At 38.7% G+C, this 22843-nt stretch overlaps 2 protein-coding genes across 3 annotated transcripts in view; both read right to left on the bottom strand.

The window, feature by feature from the left end:
• Positions 1–8149: 8149 nt before the first annotated feature.
• LOC134066450 (B-cell receptor CD22-like) lies at positions 8150–11039 on the bottom strand. The gene is made up of 6 exons (XM_062521796.1): positions 10925–11039; positions 10425–10733; positions 10039–10311; positions 9669–9741; positions 9321–9366; positions 8150–9090 (listed from the first exon to the last, which is right to left on the bottom strand). Exons 1-6 carry the CDS (start codon positions 10998–11000, stop codon positions 8986–8988), a joined length of 882 nt encoding a protein of 293 aa, XP_062377780.1. The 5' UTR covers positions 11001–11039; the 3' UTR covers positions 8150–8985.
• A 6053-nt stretch (positions 11040–17092) lies between these two features.
• LOC134065621 (BOLA class I histocompatibility antigen, alpha chain BL3-7-like) overlaps positions 17093–22843 on the bottom strand; it is a 36766-nt gene continuing 31015 nt past the window's right edge. For both annotated transcript variants that reach the window (XM_062520578.1, XM_062520579.1), the window contains 5 exons: positions 19704–19985; positions 18178–18291; positions 17999–18016; positions 17664–17700; positions 17093–17535 (listed from right to left, as the gene is read on the bottom strand). In XM_062520578.1, coding sequence (XP_062376562.1) covers positions 17529–17535; positions 17664–17700; positions 17999–18016; positions 18178–18291; positions 19704–19985 — 458 coding nt within the window. In that variant the 3' untranslated portion in view covers positions 17093–17528. The remainder of the gene's footprint in view (positions 17536–17663; positions 17701–17998; positions 18017–18177; positions 18292–19703; positions 19986–22843) is intronic.

Here is a 22843-nt window from a genome sequence, read left to right as displayed (position 1 = left end):
GGCCTCAGTCAAACGGAGAAGTTGAACGTTTCAACAGAACAATTCTGAAGTCAGTCAAAATAGCCAAGGTTGAACAGAAAGATTGGAAGACAGTATTGAAGAATTTTCTGTTCCACTACCGTACCACTCCCCACACAGCCACAGGAGTGTCCCCCGCAAAGCTGCTCATGAACCGAGAACTTGGAGACAAGTTACCCAGCTTCACTGGATTGTCTACTGAGTTTGAAGGAATTCAGGACAAAGACGCTCTTTACAAGCTGAAACGTAACATAGCTGCAAATCAGAGAAGAGGAGCCAAAGATCAAGGAATAGAAACAGGAGACACAGTTTTCTGTAAGAATCTACACAAGACTAACAAATTGGATCCAAACTTTGAAACCCAACCTTATGAAGTGATTGGAAAGCACGGAAACGCAGTCATAGTCCAACAACCTAATGGCCCGCCCAGGATGAGAAATGCTGCTCACCTGAAGAAGTTTGATGGTGCCGCTCCATGCAAGTCTGCACACCACAGTGCCCCTGCTGCGCCTGATTCCACCCCGGATTCAGCCCTTCCCATTGCAGATTCCGTCCCAGTCACTCCCCCCAATCCCACTTGTGCATCCTCTCCAGGCCCCATGAACACTGGCCCAATACCCGCTCAACCTGAAGTGATTCCTGCACCAACACATTCGACCAGAGTCAGATCCCCACCAGTCTGGCAGAAGGATTATGTCATGTCTAAATGAACTGTTTATTCAGTTTACTTGAAGTTTTTTCTTTAAAAAGAGGGAAAAGGAAATTATAGTATTGTTTGAAATAGACATGTTCTGTTATTTGAAGTTCAAGTCAAGCATCTTTAAAATGATGTTGAAATGATTAAGGTTGATGTGTTATGCAACTGTTAGATAGTGAATATTTTAATGCTGTCAGAATGCAATAATTTAAATGCACATATGTTTTCTAATGGATTTACTTTAGTAGGAATTTCAATATTAAAAAGAGGGAAGATGTAGTGTTTTAAGTTGATACTTTAAAATACCGCGATCACGCGAGACTTGAGATTACCAGGAAGTATACATCTGTATGTAGCCCACATGTTGTACGGTTGTCTAATAAAGACATTATTACTAATTACTTAAACCCTGAGTGTGGTCGCTACAGTGCCTCTGTTCAGGAGAATACTGCAAAATGTGTCGCGACTACCACGCGCAAGTATACGTGGTTACAACGTTCCCCGTGACGTCAACATGTCGCACGACAAGTCGGGTGCGTGGACTGTACCGGGGCCTACAAGCCCGGTGCGCTAACCAGTACACCACGGCTGCCCCATCAGCTAACTTTGCTGATGATTTCTAATAGTTTTGTAAAAAATGCTAACTATGCTAACCATGCTAGCTATGCTAACCAGGTTGATAAGCTAACTTAGCTAATGACGTCTATTATGTCAACAATGCTTAAAAAATAAGGCTGCAAACCCCCCCCCCCCAAAAAAAAAAACAAAAAGCAGCCATCCGACATTAACAACCAAGCTACACCGGATCGGGCCTGATTATTTAGTGTTGGAACGGCGTCGATAGCTCAAACGCTCTAGGAGAAGAGGCGTCTTAAAAAAATGGGACGGGGATAAATAAGTAGGCCTATAAAATTTAAGAAGAACAATAGTGGGCCTTGCTTTACAGCAAGCCCACTAATAATACAATAACCAATGATAACCAATAATCCCAGATTAATCCCTTATCTGGTTTGTAGTTTTGTTTACTACAGTAATTTCCTGTGTATTAGCCATTGTGTAAGCCTCGGCAGTGTTGTCTGCAATTTGAAATAAACAAAACCATATTGATACCATATATTAACTGTCCCTGTGTATTACAGTTTTTTTCCAATTGTTTACACACAATTTTTCAAACCAAGTTCTTTTTAACAAAATTTAAGCACAGCTATCCAAACGCCACACTCATTTTGCATAATTCCTAGATTATTTGCAAAATGAAACACTTCAGTCAAAACATACACACTTCAGTCAAAACATACACACTTCAGTCAAAACATATACACATATTTGTAAAAATGCTATTAGTTGTCATTTAACAAACACAGTCCTCAATGATCAGACATTATTGCAGCCAGTTTCACACTGCAGTGATAAATGCAAAACACATTTCTAAAAAGAAAAATTTGGAAATAGCATGTGCTACATTTTTGCCCAGACATTGTTATGTAAGGGATCATTTAGATGTCCAAAAAATAGTGTGACAAACCCACAACATTCTTCATGATTAGTTCGACATACAGTATAGGGAAAGTGTACATAAATAGGTCTATAAACTTGCACTTGCACTGTACAACACTGAAGACTGCTGTAGACTGAATATTTCAAGTATTTCTTTCAATACTTACAGTATTTCTAACCATAAGCAGTTACAGTAATCAACCAACAATGAAATCAATTGAACAAATAAAATCTGTAGACAAACAAAAACTACTGCATAAAGTACATACACTTTGACTCTGAAGAGCAACTACTGCAAAAGCAACAAGACTGTATAGCACACCTGAGTGTTGCGTTTTCAATTTTGCACATGTGTGCTTACACACCTGGTGGATGTGATTATCCAATTCATTCATTAGTGTAGTCATTGGCAATCCGGGGCTTTGTAATGACAAGGAAGTAACCTCACAATCCTTATCTGTGTCTAAGGTGTGGATATGTGTGTAGAGTTTTACAAATCACTGTGTGTAATGTTTTGCAAAAAGGGTGAAGCAGACATTGTGTGTAATGTTGTGCAAATCTGTGGAGGTGTTTTGCTCCTTGGAGTAACATTTTGCTAATTGTGTGAAAAAAATTATTTTAGTGTGTAAACAATCGTAAAAAACTGTAACCTCATACCTGGAAAAATTTAGTAAAATAAATGTATAAGCCGCGGCTAATTGGGAAGATTATGGTAGATACTGTAACAACTGCTTGTGGCCCTGTCAGTCATAGAGCAATAGTTCTGTTGTGACAGAAAATGGTACAGTATGTACTGTATGTTCACCATCATTTTTTGCATATTTGATCACACATTTCCTTTACTGATAATGATTACAACCTCACCCATTCAATTCCACTGCAGCATATTATCTTTAAAGAGTACCTGATATTGGAATAGTATACAGACTTTTAAAAATATTCACCTCATAACACCGATCACAACAAATAGAGTACTACCAGGGATCCACCTGTTGTTGCTCCAATGATTAGGATAAAAGGTGTCTTCCCTCCCTCTGAAACATAGTACATGAACATAAACACAGAATGACTATAAGTGCAACATCCCAAGAGTGGTGCACAGGCATGATCGTTATTATCATTGTCCACACCTGTCAAGTTAAGGATATTAGGATGTAACGCTTGACTCTCAAGTGAGTCCTTGATACAGAGATAAAAGCAACATACATGTACAGTAGTAGTTTTCATTTTATGATGCAGACTACAATCCAGGTCATAGCAACTAAACACACTGTACATTTTGGCTTATCCTCCAATATCCACTAACAGGCTCTGTGCAGTACCATAATTTCCCAACTAGCCGCAGCTTATACAATGATTTACCAAAATTTCTTCAGCTATGAGGTTAATACACGAGGGCAGTTAATGTGGTATATGGTTTTGTTTCTTTTAACTTGCATATAACACTGTCCTGCGGCTTATACACAATGTGGCTAATACACAGGAAATTGTAACCATTCTTGACCTCAAGTCAGCAAATCAGTTTCCTATTTATTGACATCGATGTCAACATGCATCTGAAGATGAGCGCTTCAGTTGTACCAAAACATGTGCTCAGACACCGAAAATCCTCTCCTCCTTATTTTGTGCAGACACTGGAAAAAGGTGAAGTTAACATCCCTTTTATAATGACTTGAGCCGCACGGACATTATGACTTGCGTACATTGTATTTCTTACGTTTTGGTACATCTAAAGCAAGCACTATACTATAAGCAATATATCCTACAACTGATTTGTATACATACTTGTCCAGCCCTCACCTGTTACCAGAAATCTTGAGTGTTTTTTCCGCCAAGGAGGTTATGTTTTCATCGGGGACCGGCGTTTGTTTGTCTGTCTGTCTGTTTGTTAGCAAGATAACTCAAAAAGTAATGGATAGATTTCGATGACATTTTCAGGGAATGTCAGAAATGACCCAAGGAAGAGACGATTACATTTTGGGAGTGATTCGTAACAATATCGGGATTCTTGAGCCGTTTATGTTTTTCGGTTAGTGATGTAATGGCATGGTATGGCCACGTGGTGGTGATCTGAATAGTTTAGGTTCAAATGTATGACAACCTAGGAAGAACACTACGGGCGGAGGTCTGCGTTCTCTGAGTGCTTTTCTATTTTTTTGTTTTTATCTTTTAAGTCCATCACCAACTGTCCAACGCACCTCGTAGACTGACTACCCTGTGAGACTGGACCTTCACAGCAATGCCCCCAAACTCCCCCCTCAATCTCCCCATGAGTGCTCCTCCACCAACTTCAAATCTATTGACTTCTCAAAAAGACCCTACATCTAAAATCAGTATCAATCAGTATCTCTCCCCCTCCTCTTCCTATACTGCTCACATACTTTTTTTTTTCTTAAATTGAATTTTAATGTTTAACATTTGTGTTCAGTGTAATGTTTAAACAGGAATACCTTGTGTAATCAGTCTCACTGCAGCAGACTCTTTTCCCCCCTGTGGGTGTTCTGCTCTGCAGTAGTACAGTCCTTCATCACTGGAGCTGAGATTGAAGGTGAGGGTTTGTCCAGATGCTATAGGTGTGTGCTGGCCCTGCTGGCCCCCTCTAAACCAGGTGTAGCTCTGCACTGGAGGGTTGCACTCACTGCTGTTACAGGTCAGAGTCACACTACTGCCCTCTGCTGGTGGGCCTGGAGGACTCACAGAGGCCACAACCTCCACAGGAGCGACTGGGGGAAAGAAAAACATTCCGATACATTCAAAACACTTTTCATAACAGTACAGCTGCATAATAGTTTACAAACAAGAAGTTGAAACAATTCGATGTTACTTTAGGAGAACATTGCAAAAAATCCTTACACTGGACTCTGAGTAACTGCACAGTGCTGTTTGCTTCCACATTACTCCGGTTCTGTCTGGGGTAAGAAGCCGCGCAGTAGATTTGTCACCCATAGTGACTACGGGAAGCAGTGAAGGTAATAAAAGACACAAGGGATCTTTTACCATTCTCCTCATGCTGTATGTGAGTATGAGTGTTCCCAGTGGGAAGAGACCAGGTGATGGTAGGAGGCTGAGAGGGACAGGGAGCAGCAGCAGTGCAGGTCACATTCACTGATGCACCCTCTGACACCTCAGACAACTTTGATATCCGTGGACTCCCTGGAGTATCTGGAGGATTCAAATGCATAGCACATTTTTTTTCCCCGGTTGATTGTTTTCTCACTTTATACATTAAACTGTTTCTTTTTTAATGTGTCATGATTGTGAATTATATAAGGCCCACTAGTTTTTTTTCCCAAAATTGGCTTTAACTTTTACTTAAGAAGTTGCAATTACTGAACAAGCAACTTGCGGAAGCACAGAACACCAATGACAGCAGTCATAACTTTCTTTGCTGCAGCAATTTTCAAGATTATTGGACCCTGAACGTTGAGAAGGTCCATTCAAATGAATGAAATTTTCTGCATGTATTCTCAAGAGCTGTATAAACTAATAGGCCTATAATATAATATCACATCAGCTGCATCATACAGTATGAAAACAACTTAACATGTCTCTTACCTTCAACAATCAGATTGAATGGCTCTATAAGGAATGTTACCATGTGACCATCTCAGTTCTGATATGTCCGCATGATTCCGATCGACATTGTAAAAAACAGTTGCGCAGTCTTTCAGACGTAGATTTCCAAGGATTTCTATTCTCTCCAACAACCTGGTGGTGTTGTCAGTACCATTGAAAACCACAGGGTTTCCATTCTTACCGAAATGACTCCCTCCTTTAATCCATGCGGCATAAATTGATCCAGATCTGTTCAGTTTACTTTCAAAATCAGATATGTTAAATGTACATGGAATCAGTGCGCAAGATCCTGCAAAAACATATAGTTTGTCTTGCAGTGACACTGAGTATGTATCGTCTTCTCCTGAAATGACAAAAGTAGTGTCTCATTTGAAAAGCCTTCTTCCATCACTTGAATGGTCACAGTAACAGTACTAACATGACATGAATCACAAATATTATAAAAAATAATAATCTGACAGGACATGGATCACATGGACATGACATGGCATGTATCACAATTTCACAAATATAAAAAATGAATTGCCCACCTACTGCTATTAACAGGAGATTATAGACAAAGAAGATATTGAAGAAAATCATTGTATCTGTTTTTATCTGTAAATTGATAAAAACACACATATAGTCATCAAATGATACACACATACTGAGTGTATAAATTGATACCAAAAAGATAATGTGCATTAATTCAAGAATCCCCATATCTGAACAGGACACAGCTTGTGGAGAAATGGCAAAAATCAGTTACAGACAAACAGATTTTCTTCTGACTATGCTCACCATCACTTCACAGCAGACAAGTTTCCCTCTTTGTAATGCTTACAGAAAAGGCAATTTTGTTTCCTCAAAAAGCACTCGCAAACTTCCTAAAACGCAACCCTACAGTAGATGACAATATGTGCCTGATATGAATATGTGCAAATCTCAACACCATCACCATTGGCACCATAACTTTTCTAACTAATGCATTTCTGTGATTAAGGCCTTAAGGCCCATTTAATAATACAGTGCAGTTAAACATGGTCTTTCATGAGGTTCACCATCAAAATGTTTTTCGGCAGCGACGGCTGTAGAATGCAGCTGGGTAATCATTTGCCGTCATATTATTTATAAGGAAACATAAACACACAAACATTCTCAAAAAAAGAAAAAGAAGCAAGGTACATAACAAAATCTCCCATAAAACATAGGCCTATATTAAAATATCTAGTCTCACAGCTGTCCTCTGCCTAAGGTTTCCCTGAAGGGGAACTATATAGAACCAAATCAGCTGGAATTTCACTGAACTAAAAAAATGCAGAATGCCAAATCACTTCCACCTCACAATCACAGAGATGATTCAGCATATTCTAAACATTTTGGTCTTGTTTTTTTGCTCTTTGACACAATTTCTGATTATACCATCTCAATTGGAAGATGTCCCAACAATCCACTGTGTAAATAATAAAGTTCAGTCCATCCAAAAGTCTGAATGTAATATGTACTTTTTGAGCAGAGGCAAGATAACAAACTCTGTATTTGTTTCCAAACATGTCTGCATGTGCATTAAAATGCTAATTTCTCTTTTAGTTTTATTTAGGAGAGTGTGTTACTCACATTTCATTAACTGAAGTTTGTTTTTCAAGTTGTCCTACTCATTTCCTAACCTGACTTTCGCCAGTGGTGCTGCAGCAGCACACAAGAGTCGAAGCTGAGAGCCTCACTCACTTCCTTTTTTCTAATCTAACGCAATCTAAACTGTCAGTTTTCTCAAGGTATTTTTTCCCCCGGTCAAGACTGTGAACTTGTTACATTTAGATATTTTTAAGCCTCCCGTGGGAGTGTTATGTTTAACGCCCCTTTGGACAGTGCATACTTGAGTGCCGGACTCAGACTGATTTGAGGCCTGGTCTTCGGGACTCGACTTTGACTTGTGTGATGACGCAGACTTTAGCTTTGACAGCACAGACTCTGACACACTGACACTGGGGATACCAGGAAGTTATCACTTTGTCGTTAAATTCTAGTCAATGTGGACTTTGATTAAGTATTTCACATGAAGAAGTAGCCTACTTCATTAAAATGCTCATATTTTCATATCAGTGTACTCTGTAAGGATAGCATAGGAGCCGTTTTAGTCTAATTTTGTGAGTGTTTAATTGGTCCACTAGATGTCACTTTATTATGTTGTGGGTGCACTGAAAGGGAATAGTCATGCAGGTGACAGGTGTTGCTAGTGATACTCTGTGTAGTTGTGTTATGAAGGACAATCTGTAGATGCATGGACACTGGAAATACAAACCAGTGGTGAAAAATAAATACCATAGACAGCATTATGCTTAAACTTTATTTCATTAGACACAAATGTAAACACAAGTGGCTATAAGTGCGTCAACTAAGCGCCTTGTCTGGCAAGTGGCAACCCTACTACAGTAACTAGACTGCAAATAGTAGCAAATGGATAATACAATGAATTGCTAACAGTTGCTATAGTTGCTCAGCATAAGTGCAATTTATAGAAAGCCATAGAAGAATTCTAATTGGCAAATGCAGTCATGCATTATTTACTTTGTCTCACACTTTAATTCAAGGTGACTTACAGATATTAGTTATAGGGCTGGTCTCCCTGGTGCAGCTAAGGGTTAAGGGGCTTGCTCAAGGCCACAACGATGGCACCTGGGAACTTTCTTGGCTACTGCCAGTATGGCTCCCGTCACTGCACATAAAAGTGGCGACAGCATCCATACAACAATCTGGTCCAAGTGCCCACCGGAACCAAGATTCAAACCTGAGCTGCTCTCTTTTCCCTTTCCCAACCCATCTCTCTCTCCCACTCACTTCCAGTCACTCTTCAAAGTCCTATCTGAATAAAGGCAAAAGCACACAAGATAAGTGCTACATCAACGCTGGCTAATTTCACATTTTGACGGTGTGTTCTAAAACATCACCCTGTACGACACTGCGTGACATTATGCTCAGATGCTGGTGTTACACGGAACTAATCTAGATCTTTGGATGATTGTCGTTAGGCCTACATATTATGATAATTATACTGTAGGTATCTTCATCATTAATCAACAGCCAGGCATAGAGTACTTAAAAAGCAGTAGAGCTGTCAAACCCAGTTTGACATTGATGCTGTGGCACTGTAAAACTGAGATGACAACCTTCAGTGGCCTGCAGTGCAGTTGGTGCTCTTTGCGCTGACTCAGTGTCCGTTATGAGGGCCTCTCTGGATCCTCATAGTCAACCTCATTGGGATCAGATGGAGGTTGAGGAACATAGACATGAATGGATCCATGTTGATCACCTGGGTCTTGGATCTGTTTTAAGAAAAAGCTAAAAATCATTAGGATCATTATTTAAAATGTCATCATTTTTACTGAGAAGAACTGCAGTTTGTGGGACTGTCACAATGTTTTGTGTGCCACATTATCACAGAAACAGAAAAATGACTGCAAATATTGCACTCTCAGTCATTAGTCCTGAAAACTCCATAAGGACTTATATTTTAGAGGGTCTTATTTTCAGTAAAGAAAGTAGGCTAAGCAACCTGACGATGATCACCGGGTTCTATTTCCTGATGTGACTTTTTCCACCTTAAAAAACACACATAAAAGGTTAATTGGTAAGTAAGACATAGGGAAGCAAAAACTTTGAACGGTTTTTAATACTGTCTTTCCAGTTCAAAATTGTATTTCAATATAAATTCCAGCATGCTATAACAATATCTGAGCAAACTCAAAAAGACAGTGACTATTTTTCATGAACAATTACTTTCTTTTATTTGCACAATGAAATGATAACTGCCCTAAAAAAAACCTTTCGCAAAATGATAATTGTGTAATATTCTGAAAACATGTCTTAACCATTCCATAATGACAAAACAGCAGAAAATTACCTCTGAAAACCAATAACCAAGACAGTTAGCAGAAATGCTGCCAAACACTTTATAGTGATTCCGGCCAGGAAACCTTTGGAAATACAGCAGACCATACGATTCTTAAAGAACATTTATTTAAGTAATACTTCAGATAAGATTAACAATGAAATAACATTGATTTAATCAAAGGGTGGTAATACAGAATATGAAAAAGTAAAAAAGTAAAACGTAAAGTAAAAAAGTAAAACGTAAAGTAAAAAAGTAAAACGTAAAGTAAAAAAACCTTAAAAATTATATTTTCAAAAGAACCAGGAAATGTGATTCTTTGGACATTGACCAGAACTCATGTCATTAATATGTCAAAGTAATTAAGTGAAAAGACCTTTACCTTTATTCACCAGTCTCACTGCAGCAGAGTCCTTCCCCCCCTGTGGGTGCTCTGCCCTGCAGTAGTACAGTCCTTCATCACTGGAGCTGAGATTGAAGGTGAGGGTTTGTCCAGATCCTATAGGTGTGTGCTGGCCCTGCTGGCCCCCTCTAAACCAGGTGTAGTTCTGCACTGGAGGGTTGCACTCACTGCTGTTACAGGTCAGAGTCACACTACTGCCCTCTGCTGGTGGGCCTGGAGGACTCACAGAGACCACGACCTCCACAGGAGAGACTGGGGGAAAGAAAAACATGATATCAGAAACACTTGAAGGGTCTGGAAGAAAATCATCTTCTAATGTCAGAAAAATTGAGACATACTGAGCCTGTGACAAAACAAAATCTTACAGAAGACTGTGAGTATCTGCACAACACTGTTTACTTTCACAGTGCCGCCGTTCTGTCTGGGGTAAGACGCCATACAGTAGATTCCTCTCTTGTGGTGACTACGGGAAGCAGTGAAGTTCAAAAGAGACAAAAGGGATCTTTTGCCATTCTTCTTATGCTGTATGTGAGTGTGTGTGTTCCCAGTGGGAAGAGACCAGGTGATGGTAGGAGGCTGAGAGGGACAGGGAGCAGCAGCAGTGCAGGTCACATTCACTGATGTCCCCTCTGACACCTCAGACAACTCTGATGGCTGTGGACGCCCTGGAGCATCTGTTGGGGAGAGGGGCTTTAAATTCAACTGCATTTTGGCATTAAAACGAGTCAGATTACACAGCTGGTTCAACTCAACAGGTCTCTTACATATACAACCATTCTATCTTACAAGGTATGTTACTCTGAAGTTATGATATAATAGTGCAGCAATAACTGAGAAAACCCAATAGGTGAACCTCCTATGGTACCTCTGACAATCAGATGAAATGACTCCTTAAAAGTATACATCAATGGTCTCCATTCTGAAGTGGTATTGATTTGCATGGCTTTGATTCACGTTGTACTGTAGAAGATAGATGTGCAATCCTTCTGATGTAGATCTCCAGTGATCTCTATTATCTCAAACAACCTGGTTATGTTAGCAGTGCCATTGAAAACCACTGGGAACTGATCAATTTGGTGTCCTCCTTTAATCCACAATCCATGAATTGACCCAGAGTTGTTCAGCTTGCTCTCAAAATCATGGATATCAAATGAACAGGGAATCACCACACAGAATCCCCCTAAGCCATAGAGTCTCTCTGGCAGTGATGCCGAGTATAACTGCTGGCCTGAAAAACACACCAAGTACAATCATGTTTATAATATCAAGTCTTCTCTCACCTGGTATGGACTTCATTAGAGTAGACAAAGGTCTACATGGCCTTTTATATGAATTACTTAATATTTCCCCCAAAGTGGTCCATGAAGACAGTGGTCCAAAGTGGTCCACGAAGACCACTCGCATATTTACATCAGTTTTTAAAATAACTTAGCTGGTCAAAGGTTATACTAATCACATACATTTCAGGAAAAACAAATAAACAAATAAATGGATATCAACTGACCTACTGCAAAGAGCAGGAGATGAAAGAAAAAGAAGGTCTTGATGAAGATCATCACTTAGTCTTTAAATTCACTGCTCTAACAAGAAACCCATGTAAAAATGTATACAGTAATCACAGACAAAGACAAAATGCAAAAAGTCATGAATATATTATCAAGTGCAGGAAGATTATGTACATCGTCAACACACTAAAGCAATGTTGCTAACTATGCACAACTTGCAGAAAAATAGGGAAAAACAGACCGCTGTCTTAATATTTCAGACTTTCCTCAAAGCAGATAAATAATAAAGCAAATCAAAATCTGCCGGCTTCTTTGGGAATTTTAACACATAGGGCTAACAGGGGTTCCAATACTTATGATCCCTGTATTTTAAGGAAAACATCTATTTATTTGCAATGCATTATTCATTCACAAAGAAAATTGATGTCCTTAAAGGATAGATTTTTCCCTCAAGTTTTCATTAAGGCATTAAGATAAATTTCCAAGAGATGATTTTATATTCCTCTTTATAGTCAACTTTAGCATGTGTTCCAATACTGCACTGTACATCACACTACATTGGATATCAGGCCACTGACAATCCTATACGTTGCATAAACTGTATCAATTTATTACCTGTTGATTTACAGAGCTAACCCACTGAGTATAATCTCAGAATGAAAGAACGATTTTTTTTAATCAAAAAAAGGAAAGCAATGTCTTCAACACTTTGGTCCAATGTAATCAAAAGTACAAATGGTAGATTTCTGCTCATCATGTTTCATATTTTTCCTTTCCCTTTGTAAGTTAATTTGCTTTCATTACACGATCAGAATTATATTTAGATCATTTCAATATAAATACTGTTCCTAAAAGACAATTGAATTAAGTACAGACAGATTTGAAAAGATAGTTGAATAAAGTAGCCTTGTTTTGTTGCTTGAGTATCAATATGCAGAATTGGAGCTCTTACCTTACTAGAGTCCAAAAAGAGGAAGTTGCTCCGAGCTCTGTGGGTATGTAAATGCTTTCTTGTTATCACGCCCGCCACTTGTTCTTCTAGAAAAAAAGAAGTTAGAAGAACTCTCCTATTTGTGGTACATCCTGTTGCACGTGCGAGTGTAGAATTTGACAAGGCACTACAGCCATCAAGCCCTATTTAGTATAGAAGGCAAATCCAAGGGTTTGGGTGAGATAGCGGATCCCTACACCACCCCTCTATCTACATATGAGGTATACACGTTAGATGTCCAAGTAAGGGGCAACCATGGCCTACTGGTTAGGGATTCAGACTTGTAACCAAAGGGTTGCTGGTTTGATCCCTGACCAGAAGGGAAAATCCACATCCACGGCTGAAGTACCCTTGAACAAGGCACCTCACTGCTCCCCGAGCATCGCTGTGGCAGGCAGCTCACTGCTCTGGTGTGTGTGTGTGTGTGTCACTAATTGCAGAGACCAAAGTTCCCTCACGGGATATTACTATACACAGAAGTTAACTAATGGGATCCTTCATTACAATTTAGGTAAGTAAAAAATAAACTTAGATATCTTGCATGAGATCATCATGGGTAATAATGCTTGATCATCATTCACAACAAAGGAAAACAACCAGGTGAGTTAGTCAAACATTTAGCCTAGGACATTTGAAATACCGCTCTCAACTGGATGTAACAGCAGAGATGAGATGATCTCTCACAACAATGATTGGAGTTGCCAACGTTTTGTGATAACAAAATAGGGTCACCTGCCAAAAAAGTTTGTGTCACAACCACCGGGCTCAAGGTAGCCGTGACATTAAGGATGGGGACCACACTGTAGCTAAAGGTTTAAATAGAATATATTTATTGAAACATTAAAAGGGTAAAGTCAGTATATGATAAAGAAAAGTGTAATGCAAAGTGTCTAGGGGTAATCAAACAAAACAAACAAAGAGTGTAAAAACGCGACGTCTAGGTGCAAGCTGGCAACGGGTTGCGGCTCTCCCCAGAGGAGCAGCCATCGAGCGCAGAGAGCAGGCCCAAGCGAAGAGCAGAGCCAAGACCAGAGAGAACGCGTCCATTCCTCCTGGTCGTTATATAGCACCACCCATTACTCCAAACACCAATGGGGTCCTTGCTCTGCAAATCAGGGAAACAGATTCAAGGTGCAGAGCCCACACAGGCATTAGACCAGAGGGCGCAACCCCAGGACTGACCAGCAGGGTCTTAACATTTGGGAATCCCTGACCTAGGGTGTATCTGTTGGTGATAACAAGTGTAAATGTTTTGTTTAGGACCAAATATATATCGTTTTGAATAAGACCAGAATATGCATTTACAACTTTTCTTCCTTTTTTCTTTTTTTGCCTTTATTGTATAGGGCAGTGAAAAGACAGACAGGAAGAGAGTGGGAAATGGTGTGGGACTTGACATGGAAATGGCTTGAACCCGGGTCCCATGGGCACTTGGGCCCAATCGTGGAGCAGGTGTACTAGCTAGTTGCGCAAACAGTGCTATCCAATAGCTTTTTTAAGCCATTAACTCATATTTAACACCTATGCTACTAGGGTGTTATTCAAAAATAGATCCTGAGTTTTACCAGAACCTGTGATCATTTCCGATACCACTCCTATCTCTCCCCCACTCATTACCTGTCAGTGTACTGTCTATTTTAATTAGAGGCACCCTCCCAAAAAAACAAATCAACAACCAACAAACAAAAAAACAAAGAAAATAGGAAATATGTAAATAAAGGCACCATGCTATCAGCGTGCTATAGATCTACTTAACTTCACTAATTTGCTTCACTTGAATATCAACGTTTGAATATTAAGCCCTCTGTTATTGAAATCACAGACTATGTAGTAAGTACATTATTACATTTGACTTGTATAGGCTGCTAATAGTGGGTATGGCCTGCAGAGGGAGCTACTGCAGTGAACATTGAGGTTGAAGTTAGTCCATGCTGTGGTCCTTTTTGTAAGTAGTTGTTCTTCCTGCATCTGAACAAGGTAGTCAACGTTCCAGACCCAACATAGCTTGGATGTAGTTGTGCTTCGTACTCTCTTATTGGATGTAGTTGTACTTCATTCTCTTTTGTAGATTAATGTAACTGAGAATGAACAAAGTGCACTTTTGATGAAAATACTACAAATAAGCGGTTTATCATTGCTGTCAATCATAGAACTGGACATGACACACTGGGCATGAATACATAGTTTGCACAACTGAATTATAATATATAATATTTTATATATCGGTATGTGTGCTTGTTGTAGGCTATACCAGTTATTTGACTGGTATATTTTGACTTGTATATTTGTATATTTGACTTTTTAGAGGAATACAAAAAGTGCATTTCGTACCAAAGGAGAAAATTGTTGTGATGCGTTAAAGAATAGGGGGAAATTATTATGAGTATTAATGGGTCATAATTATTTCAAATGACAAAAGATTCTGTTTTTGGTTTTGTTCAGGCTATACCAAAATATTTGAAGAGCTCTTTTCCAAAACGCTATAAATCCATTTTTTAAAACATAAAAAAATCATGTTATTTAATTGTGTATTTCAGGTAATATCAAGAAAAATACAGTTGTTTTGTTTTGATTGAGTAAAGATAAATCGACTAAACATAACCATTTAAAGTTCCACTGAAATTAGAAAACAAAATGTAATAAAATTATTTGCATTAAAATGGTGGATATAGCGTTTTGGAAAAGAACTCTTCATTTGTTCCTGGAATTGGATATATTAGTACATGCAAAGCAAGGTGTTCAACCGGTTCAAGAAATGCAAATAGAGTCCAACGTAGACACACCCCTTAGAGGTCGTAGGAGTCCATGCCTCGACCAGTCAGGCCGGTTTTGATGGCAAAAGGGACACCTACACAGTATTAAGGAAGACAGACATAATGTTATGGTTTTGGTGATTGGTGTAAATTCTACCTGTTCATTTATATCCACTATGCAAACACAAGTGACATTAGGCAGAAAAATTCTGGTTTCGCTTATGTTTCTAGCAAAATGATAATCGTTTCTGGCTTTCACTTTAGTTCCTTGAACCGGTTAGAAACTGGTTATCCACTGGTATTTCCTTCAAGAACTTGACATCTAGTTCAGTGATGGTTGATGCACCACAGGTTTGGTAATCATGCCCATGCTAGAGGCGTTTATACTGCAAGGCCAATGTCAGAGACAATGCCATCCTTTAAGTACTGGCCTTGTCCTGTCTCCTGGTCCTCCTTACTGGAGGAACACAACAATGAGTTTGTCCTCCAAATACATTATGCAGATCTATATATACCGCTATATAATTAACAAAATATATAAAGTTATGAATATGAAAGAATAAACCTATGACAACCATCACTCTCTCCCTCTCTCTCTGTGTGTGTGTATATCCTTAACACTGCTGTACTGAAACTTGGTTGTTGTCAGCAGAATCACTGAATGACTGAATCTTGTCTGAGCAATTATTGCACAAGCAAATTTCAGTTTTTTGTTTTTTCCCATTCGTTTCAATGGGAAATAGTTTTTTTGCGAATAACTCTTGAACGGAAGGTCGTAGACTGAATCTGATTTGCTCCGGCAGACATAATTCGACCATGAGGATCAAGCAAGAAATTAATGTTTATTTCTATTACCTTCAGTTCTCTAGATATAGCCTTTTAAAGTTGATTTCCTATTTTAAACCAACTTCCGGTTATCACAGGATATTAGGGGCACAGTGGGTTCAAAGGCCATCGTAACAGGGTTAAACATTTCAGTGTTCTCCCTTAGTATCTCATCTGTCTTATATTACATTTTTAGCCTTGTGTGACTTGATCCATTTGGCCATTTTTGACAACTTTTGGACATATTTTAAGGGATCACTAAAGAGTAAAATGGGATATAACATTTGTATCCTGTTTACAGGATGGGATTCCGATCCCTCCAACAGAAAAATGGGTTTACACCCCATATTGTCCTTCTAAGAGGTTCATAAAAACCAAACCAACACCTTCTTCAGCCAAGACAATTTTTCATTTTTTCTTCTTTTTTCTTCAGACATGTGCTGAGGGGATATTAAAATGGACAGGTCAGATCTACCACATTCACATGGTCTACGAAGTGCCACACTATTGCAGAAAAAAAGAAATGTTGGATTTGCATTTCATCTTGTCCTTGGAAAAAGGCAATACAAGTGGCATTATTAGGAAAAAACGCCATTTTGGCCAACTTTGAAGGCTCATAGCCTCGAAATACTAAAACTTACCCAATTTCTCAATTTTTTTTTCAACATGTTCTCTTACTCATGGATTATATATATGTAGAGTTTTAAAAATGTGAGTGCTAGCCATTCATGACCATAAGAGAACAAAAACAGTTTTTCTTTTCATTGCTTTCAAAAAAAATATGTTTGTTTCGATGAATAAGTCTCCAATGGTGGGAAGGAATGTAATTCCTTTGTAATTTCGGACAACAACACAGGGTACTGCCCCAGTGTTACATTTTTTAGAAAATAATATGGTAGCCTTAAGAGAGGAGAGGGGTTTAAAAAAAGTGGTGCTCATTAAATACAGGAATTTTCAGCCTTTTTTTAGGACACGTCTTTCTTTAATTATCTTTATAAACCAAGTCAGTGAACAAATCAGAAATAATTCACATGATGTGAACTAGCAAGAGTCAAACAGAAACCGCCAAAATGTCCCATAGTAATTTGCATTATGCAATTTGGTAATGATTAGAAGCTTAAAGCAAATAGCAAAAACTTACATTTACATTGATCAAAATCCAGAATGATGAACTACTACATGACAAAGAATTTGTATATTAATAATCAGGGCTTGATCAGGTGCAGATCAGCAAATTCACATCTGAGGAAAGAAATTATACCACATCCCACATAAATGGTAAATACCAGTATCTTTTTGTATAGCAACTGTACAGCAGTTGTTTTTTTTAAATGTTTTTGAAGATTTGGATGTTGATCAGCAGATCAAAAACATTTTACTTTTGCCATCTGCCCTTCATCTCCTGCAAATATGAACATAACAGTAAATGTAAGGAATTAACATAAGGACAGGCAACAGACAATTAAAAATAAATAAATAGTAATTATTATAATAAAAATTAAGACAAACTCCAGCAGTTTGGATCCTTACGCTTTTTCATTTGAGAACTGGGACTGGCTGTCAGCAGCTACAAACAGAAAAAGTCTGCCTTAGTTCAAATAACTATTTTTTTCCCCCATACACAAAACACAAAGCTAGCAAATTATCTGAGAAATAAAAATGGGAAATGTGGACATGTGTTCATAATAACACTAGAAATGAGTAAATTGAGAGGAGATACGCAACTCTACAAGAGCCACACTGACAGACCTAACAGAAGATAAGCAGGTTCTCAATCTTATCAATGGAAAATCAAAGGCTTTTGAAAAGGCTGTATCAAATAGGCTACCATATCTTCACAGCCATAAAAGTTGTGGGGTACTTACTGTTAGCACGAATAAAGCCTAGAGAACAAAACAAAGACAAAATAAATGTTAATAAATCGAATTACATACAAACTGTTAAATACAAACACAATCCTGCATTACACATGCTCACATGTTACAGGGTAAAGTTGTACTCTTGTACTCGTACCTAAACTAACTCCACAAATCATCAAACTTACCACCCTTCTCTTTCTTTCTCAGCACAAACCCAGCAATCAAGACAATGGCAATCAAGACAATGAGCACAACAACCACACCAATGATGGCACCGAGAGGAACAGATGATTCTAGGTCTGTGAATAGCAAGAAAAACAAGAATGAGACCTTAAGGACACAATGACATGATCATTCTGTATAAATACAACAGTACCACAGGATTTCGATCAAGAATTTATATTACAGTTTTTGCCCGTTGCTTGAACACATTTTGCAAAACTCTACACACAAGTAAACATAATGCAACACTAGGAAATATACCTTTCACATCTATGTCAAATTGAAACTCTACTATCAGTACCTAAACTCTGCTATCAAAACCTAACAATCCTTTGTCAAAATGTAACTCTGGTGACAAAGTGAACACACTTGCATCATTAAGCATACACTTTCAGATCAGGAGGAACACACTAAAAACACCTTGCTTGAATACATTTCGCCAAACTTCGCTCTAAACACACGTAAACATGACACAACACTGGGAAATATACCATTCACAACACCATTTCCAATGGCAAAACTGAGGGCTTTTTGTAGATGGCTGATTGGTGTTCAGTTTTGCAAGTAAGTGCGTTCAGGTGTGTATTTGAGAGGTTGCAATTACCCGATGTGTTTTGTATTTTGGATATATGTGTTTAACAAATGGTACTCTGAGATTTCATTTTTGAACAAAGTGTCTATGTATGACATAGAGAGTAGTATGCAGGACCAAGTGTGTTGCATAAAGGAGTAAGTGTGTTGCAGAATTGAAACTAGAGTGCAAAGCAGCACTTTTGTTTAAGGTATAGGTACATGTGTTTGAGATATTGCAACAAAACTTCAAGTTGTGACACTTTAGTCTAAGCATGGGTCTATAGTGTTCAAGCAACGGGCAAAAACTGTAACTGGATTCTTAGTTCCGGAATCAGATAGGGTGGGACTGTTAAGTTCTCAAGTGTTATGTTTGTTTATATTTTGTACATTTGAGCAAGAAATATTTTAGCCTTTCCTTCTCCAGCTTCAGACCATAGTTGAATGACAATAGGATGCTCCAAGACCGAAGTACTCAGCATTATCTGCGCCCACTTCACTTTATTGTTTGATGACCAATAGTTCAAAGCCTGGCTTCACTAAATGCTTCCCTTCTTTCTACCCCAGCTCTATGCACGGAGTTGTTTAAAGGAGCCACATCACTTTTATAACAACACACATGATATGTGAATGTTATTTTGTTGAGTTTGAAGGGTTTTTTTTGCTGCTTTACTTAGGAGGACAGGCTTATCGTGAGTTATGATCATCATTCATGGGAGGTTTATGACTGCAATTAAAATGGTGATATCATACCAAAGTGACATTTTGTGAGATGCTGGTCATGATACATAAATGTAAATACTTGAACTTTGAAAAAAATATATAGGTGCACCCATAGTAATGTCTGTTTCTATCTTTCTTTGTTGTGACTAGCTTATGTGAAATTTTGATCTCTGTATCAAAACAGAAATGATCTTACTGTAGCGCTGTATCTCAGATTCAACCAAGATGATGGTCTCTCCACTCTTGTGAGCCACCTCACAGGTGTACTCCCTGTTCTCCAACTCTTCAGGTGACACAGTGAGCACAACTCTCTTCTGGAAGGTTCCATCCTCATTGGGCAGTGTCTCCCCCACATCCACATCATCCAGCATCTCCTCTCCATCTCTCTTCCAGGTGATCATCACGCCCTCAGGGTAGAAACCTGTGGCATGGCATATAACTCCAGACTCCTTTTGCAGGAGACTGGCCTCAGGGGGGACTGGGAAGACAAGGTAGTAAGAAAAGAGGATTGAAAAAAATAAAGAGAATCGAGAACAGTCGTAAAAATGGTGGCAATGCAGGAAAAAGAAGTGGTATACTGTTTGTCAACATATAAGAACTATTTGAATACATATGTGTACATTACAGTTTTTGCCCGTTGCTTGAATACCTTTTGCAAAACTTTGCTCATTGTGCCAAAGCTCTAAACACACGTAAACATGACACAACACTGGGAAATATACCATTCACATCACCATTTCCAATGGCAAAACTGGGGGCTTTTTGTAGATGGCCGATTGGTGTTCAGTTTTGCAAGTAAGTGCGTTAAGGTGTGTATTTGTACTGCACTACTGAAAGTTACCAATGACCTTTTAAGAATAGCTGAGGATGGCTTGGGCTCTGTCCTAATACTTCTGGACCTTAGTGCGGCCTTTGACACAATTGATCACTGCATACTGTTAGACAGGCTGAGGCATTGGGTGGGATTATCTGGTACTGCTTTGCAATGGTTCACATCCTATTTGTCAAAAAAAATTGTCAATATTTTCTCAAATGCTAAAACACAAAAGCCAATCCTCTAAACCAAATGACCAGTTGTCTAAACACATTTACTAAATCTAGCCATCATTTTTCAATACCATAAACACATTTCACATGAAGACACAATTCACAAAACACAATCCTCCGTTCTCATAAATCTAAGCACATTTTTCCTTGCTAAAACACATGTTGCAAAACATATTCTCAAATGAAAGCTCATGTGGTGCAAAATGCTTGCCACAGTCAGCAATAACTGAACACAATGAACACTCCTAGCGTCATTTATTACACACAACGACTCAAAATGTAAGACACTTGTTGCTAATGCGCACAGTGACTGTGGTGTGTGTGTGTGTGGTGTGAATGAAGAAAATAAAAGAACTTCACACCCTGATCATGTTTTCAAGAGTACTGTCGTGTGCAATAGATTCTGTTTTTTGCATTGAGTTGTGTTACAGTAGTGTACTTGCAGAATTTTCTGTACTCATATGAAACTCACAACTCTAAATGAAGAACCCTTTTCCAAAACGCTATAAATCCATTTTTGAAAAAAGTAACAAATCATGTGACTGTATTTACAGTAATTGTGTGTTTCAGGTAATATCAATAAAAATGCAGTTGTTTTGTTTTTATAGAGTAAAGATAAATTACTGTAACTAAACATAACCAATACAGTTTCACTGAGATTACTCGAAAAACAAAATTGAAAAAATATATTTATGAAAATTCATTAAAATGGTGGATATAGCGTTTTGGAAAAGAACTCTTCAAATGCCTAATCCTCTGCAGAGATCTGAAAAGATCCGTTACTCTAAAGCAGGGGTCTCAAACTCGCGGCCCGCGAGATGATATTTTGCGGCCCCCGGCCTGAAGTCGAAGCTTAATGTTAGTGCGGCCCGCGCATGCATCTGGGCATTTTATATTTTGTAACAATCGTGGGCTGGGCTCTATGGCTGCGCTACCATAGCTCAGGCTCGTGACAACAACACGAATTAGCAATTGTTTACTTGCAACATGTTCCAGCCCGCAACTTTCTGTCAAAATAATAATGCCTAAGTCGCCCCTTGAGGGTATTTTTTTATGCGATAAACAACACGGGTTAAAACAGACAGGAGGTACGGTGACAAGTCTCATTTGTAGCCTAGACTCCACCTGCTAGACATCAAGTGTTTCGATTCAAGCAACGTTTTCACGAACTAGCCCCCTCATTAAACTACACGCAGGAGACGTGCGGTTTGTAATGACGCGAAAGCGATGCATGCAGGACATAATTTTGCACAAACTGAAGCAGAAATACATCAAATGTTGAAACAAAAAATCACGTTTCATGAGGTCTTGGGTCTGTTATTCACATATCTGATTCTGGAGTATGTCTGCCTTTTGGAGATTATGATCGATCGTAATTGACAGTGATCTGGGTGCGTCTGTGAAGGTGCGTCTTTTGAGTGAACAACAGTGTTTTCTAGCGGCTACCATGCTTCGACCCTCTGCCCAACATAATGGAGGTGCCAGTGGTAATTGAGATGATAGTGTCCTGGACCCCGTACAGACAGCTGAAAAACTACAAAGTCACTTGACAGGCACTGATTTGACCAGGCTACTTCATTGTATACAAAAGCGTTGTGTTAGTAGCCTAGTAGGCGTAGCCATAGTTTACTGTTGTTGCATTTTACTGTTTAGCTGTTAATTTCTTATGTAGGGGAAAGGACAAAAAAGTAAAGTAAAACTGCTCAAATATGTTCAACATTCAGTGATGTGCATAATTCGAGGTAGTTGTCATCCAGACATCATATGCTGATTAGATAGGTAGGCTATACAGTATTTACACCTTCGTAAACCACAGACTTGGGGGGGGAGGGGCAACCTATGCGGCCCCCCAACCAGTTGATGTTGGTTACAGTGGCCCCCAGCTCATTTGAGTTTGAGACCCCTGCTCTAAAGTTTTTTTTAAAAAATATGCATTGGCAGTTATGAAACAAAGAACCTTCTCACAAACTGAGCATTGTGTTTTAAATTGTTTTGCTGTAGTGTGTAATGATGTGTATAGTGTTTACATTTTTGAAAACTTCGAGCTGCTCTTTTGGTGTGAAAGTTTGAGTTTTGAAGTGAGAAGGTGTGGTTGTGCTTATGTAGCTTTAGAAAAGGGTATTGTGTTTAGACATTGTGGAACATGGAGGAAACGTTTGTGAAATGTGTTTTAGCATTTGAGAAAAACTGTAAATATGGTGTACCACAGGGGTCAGTCTTGGGACCTATTTTATTTAGCTTATACATGCTCCCCCTTGGTCACATTTTCCTGAAACATGGTGTGTCTTT

Source organism: Sardina pilchardus, chromosome 19 (genome assembly GCF_963854185.1).
Source record: "Sardina pilchardus chromosome 19, fSarPil1.1, whole genome shotgun sequence".
NCBI lineage: Eukaryota > Metazoa > Chordata > Actinopteri > Clupeiformes > Clupeidae > Sardina > Sardina pilchardus.
This window is presented reverse-complemented; position numbering and strand designations above follow the sequence as displayed.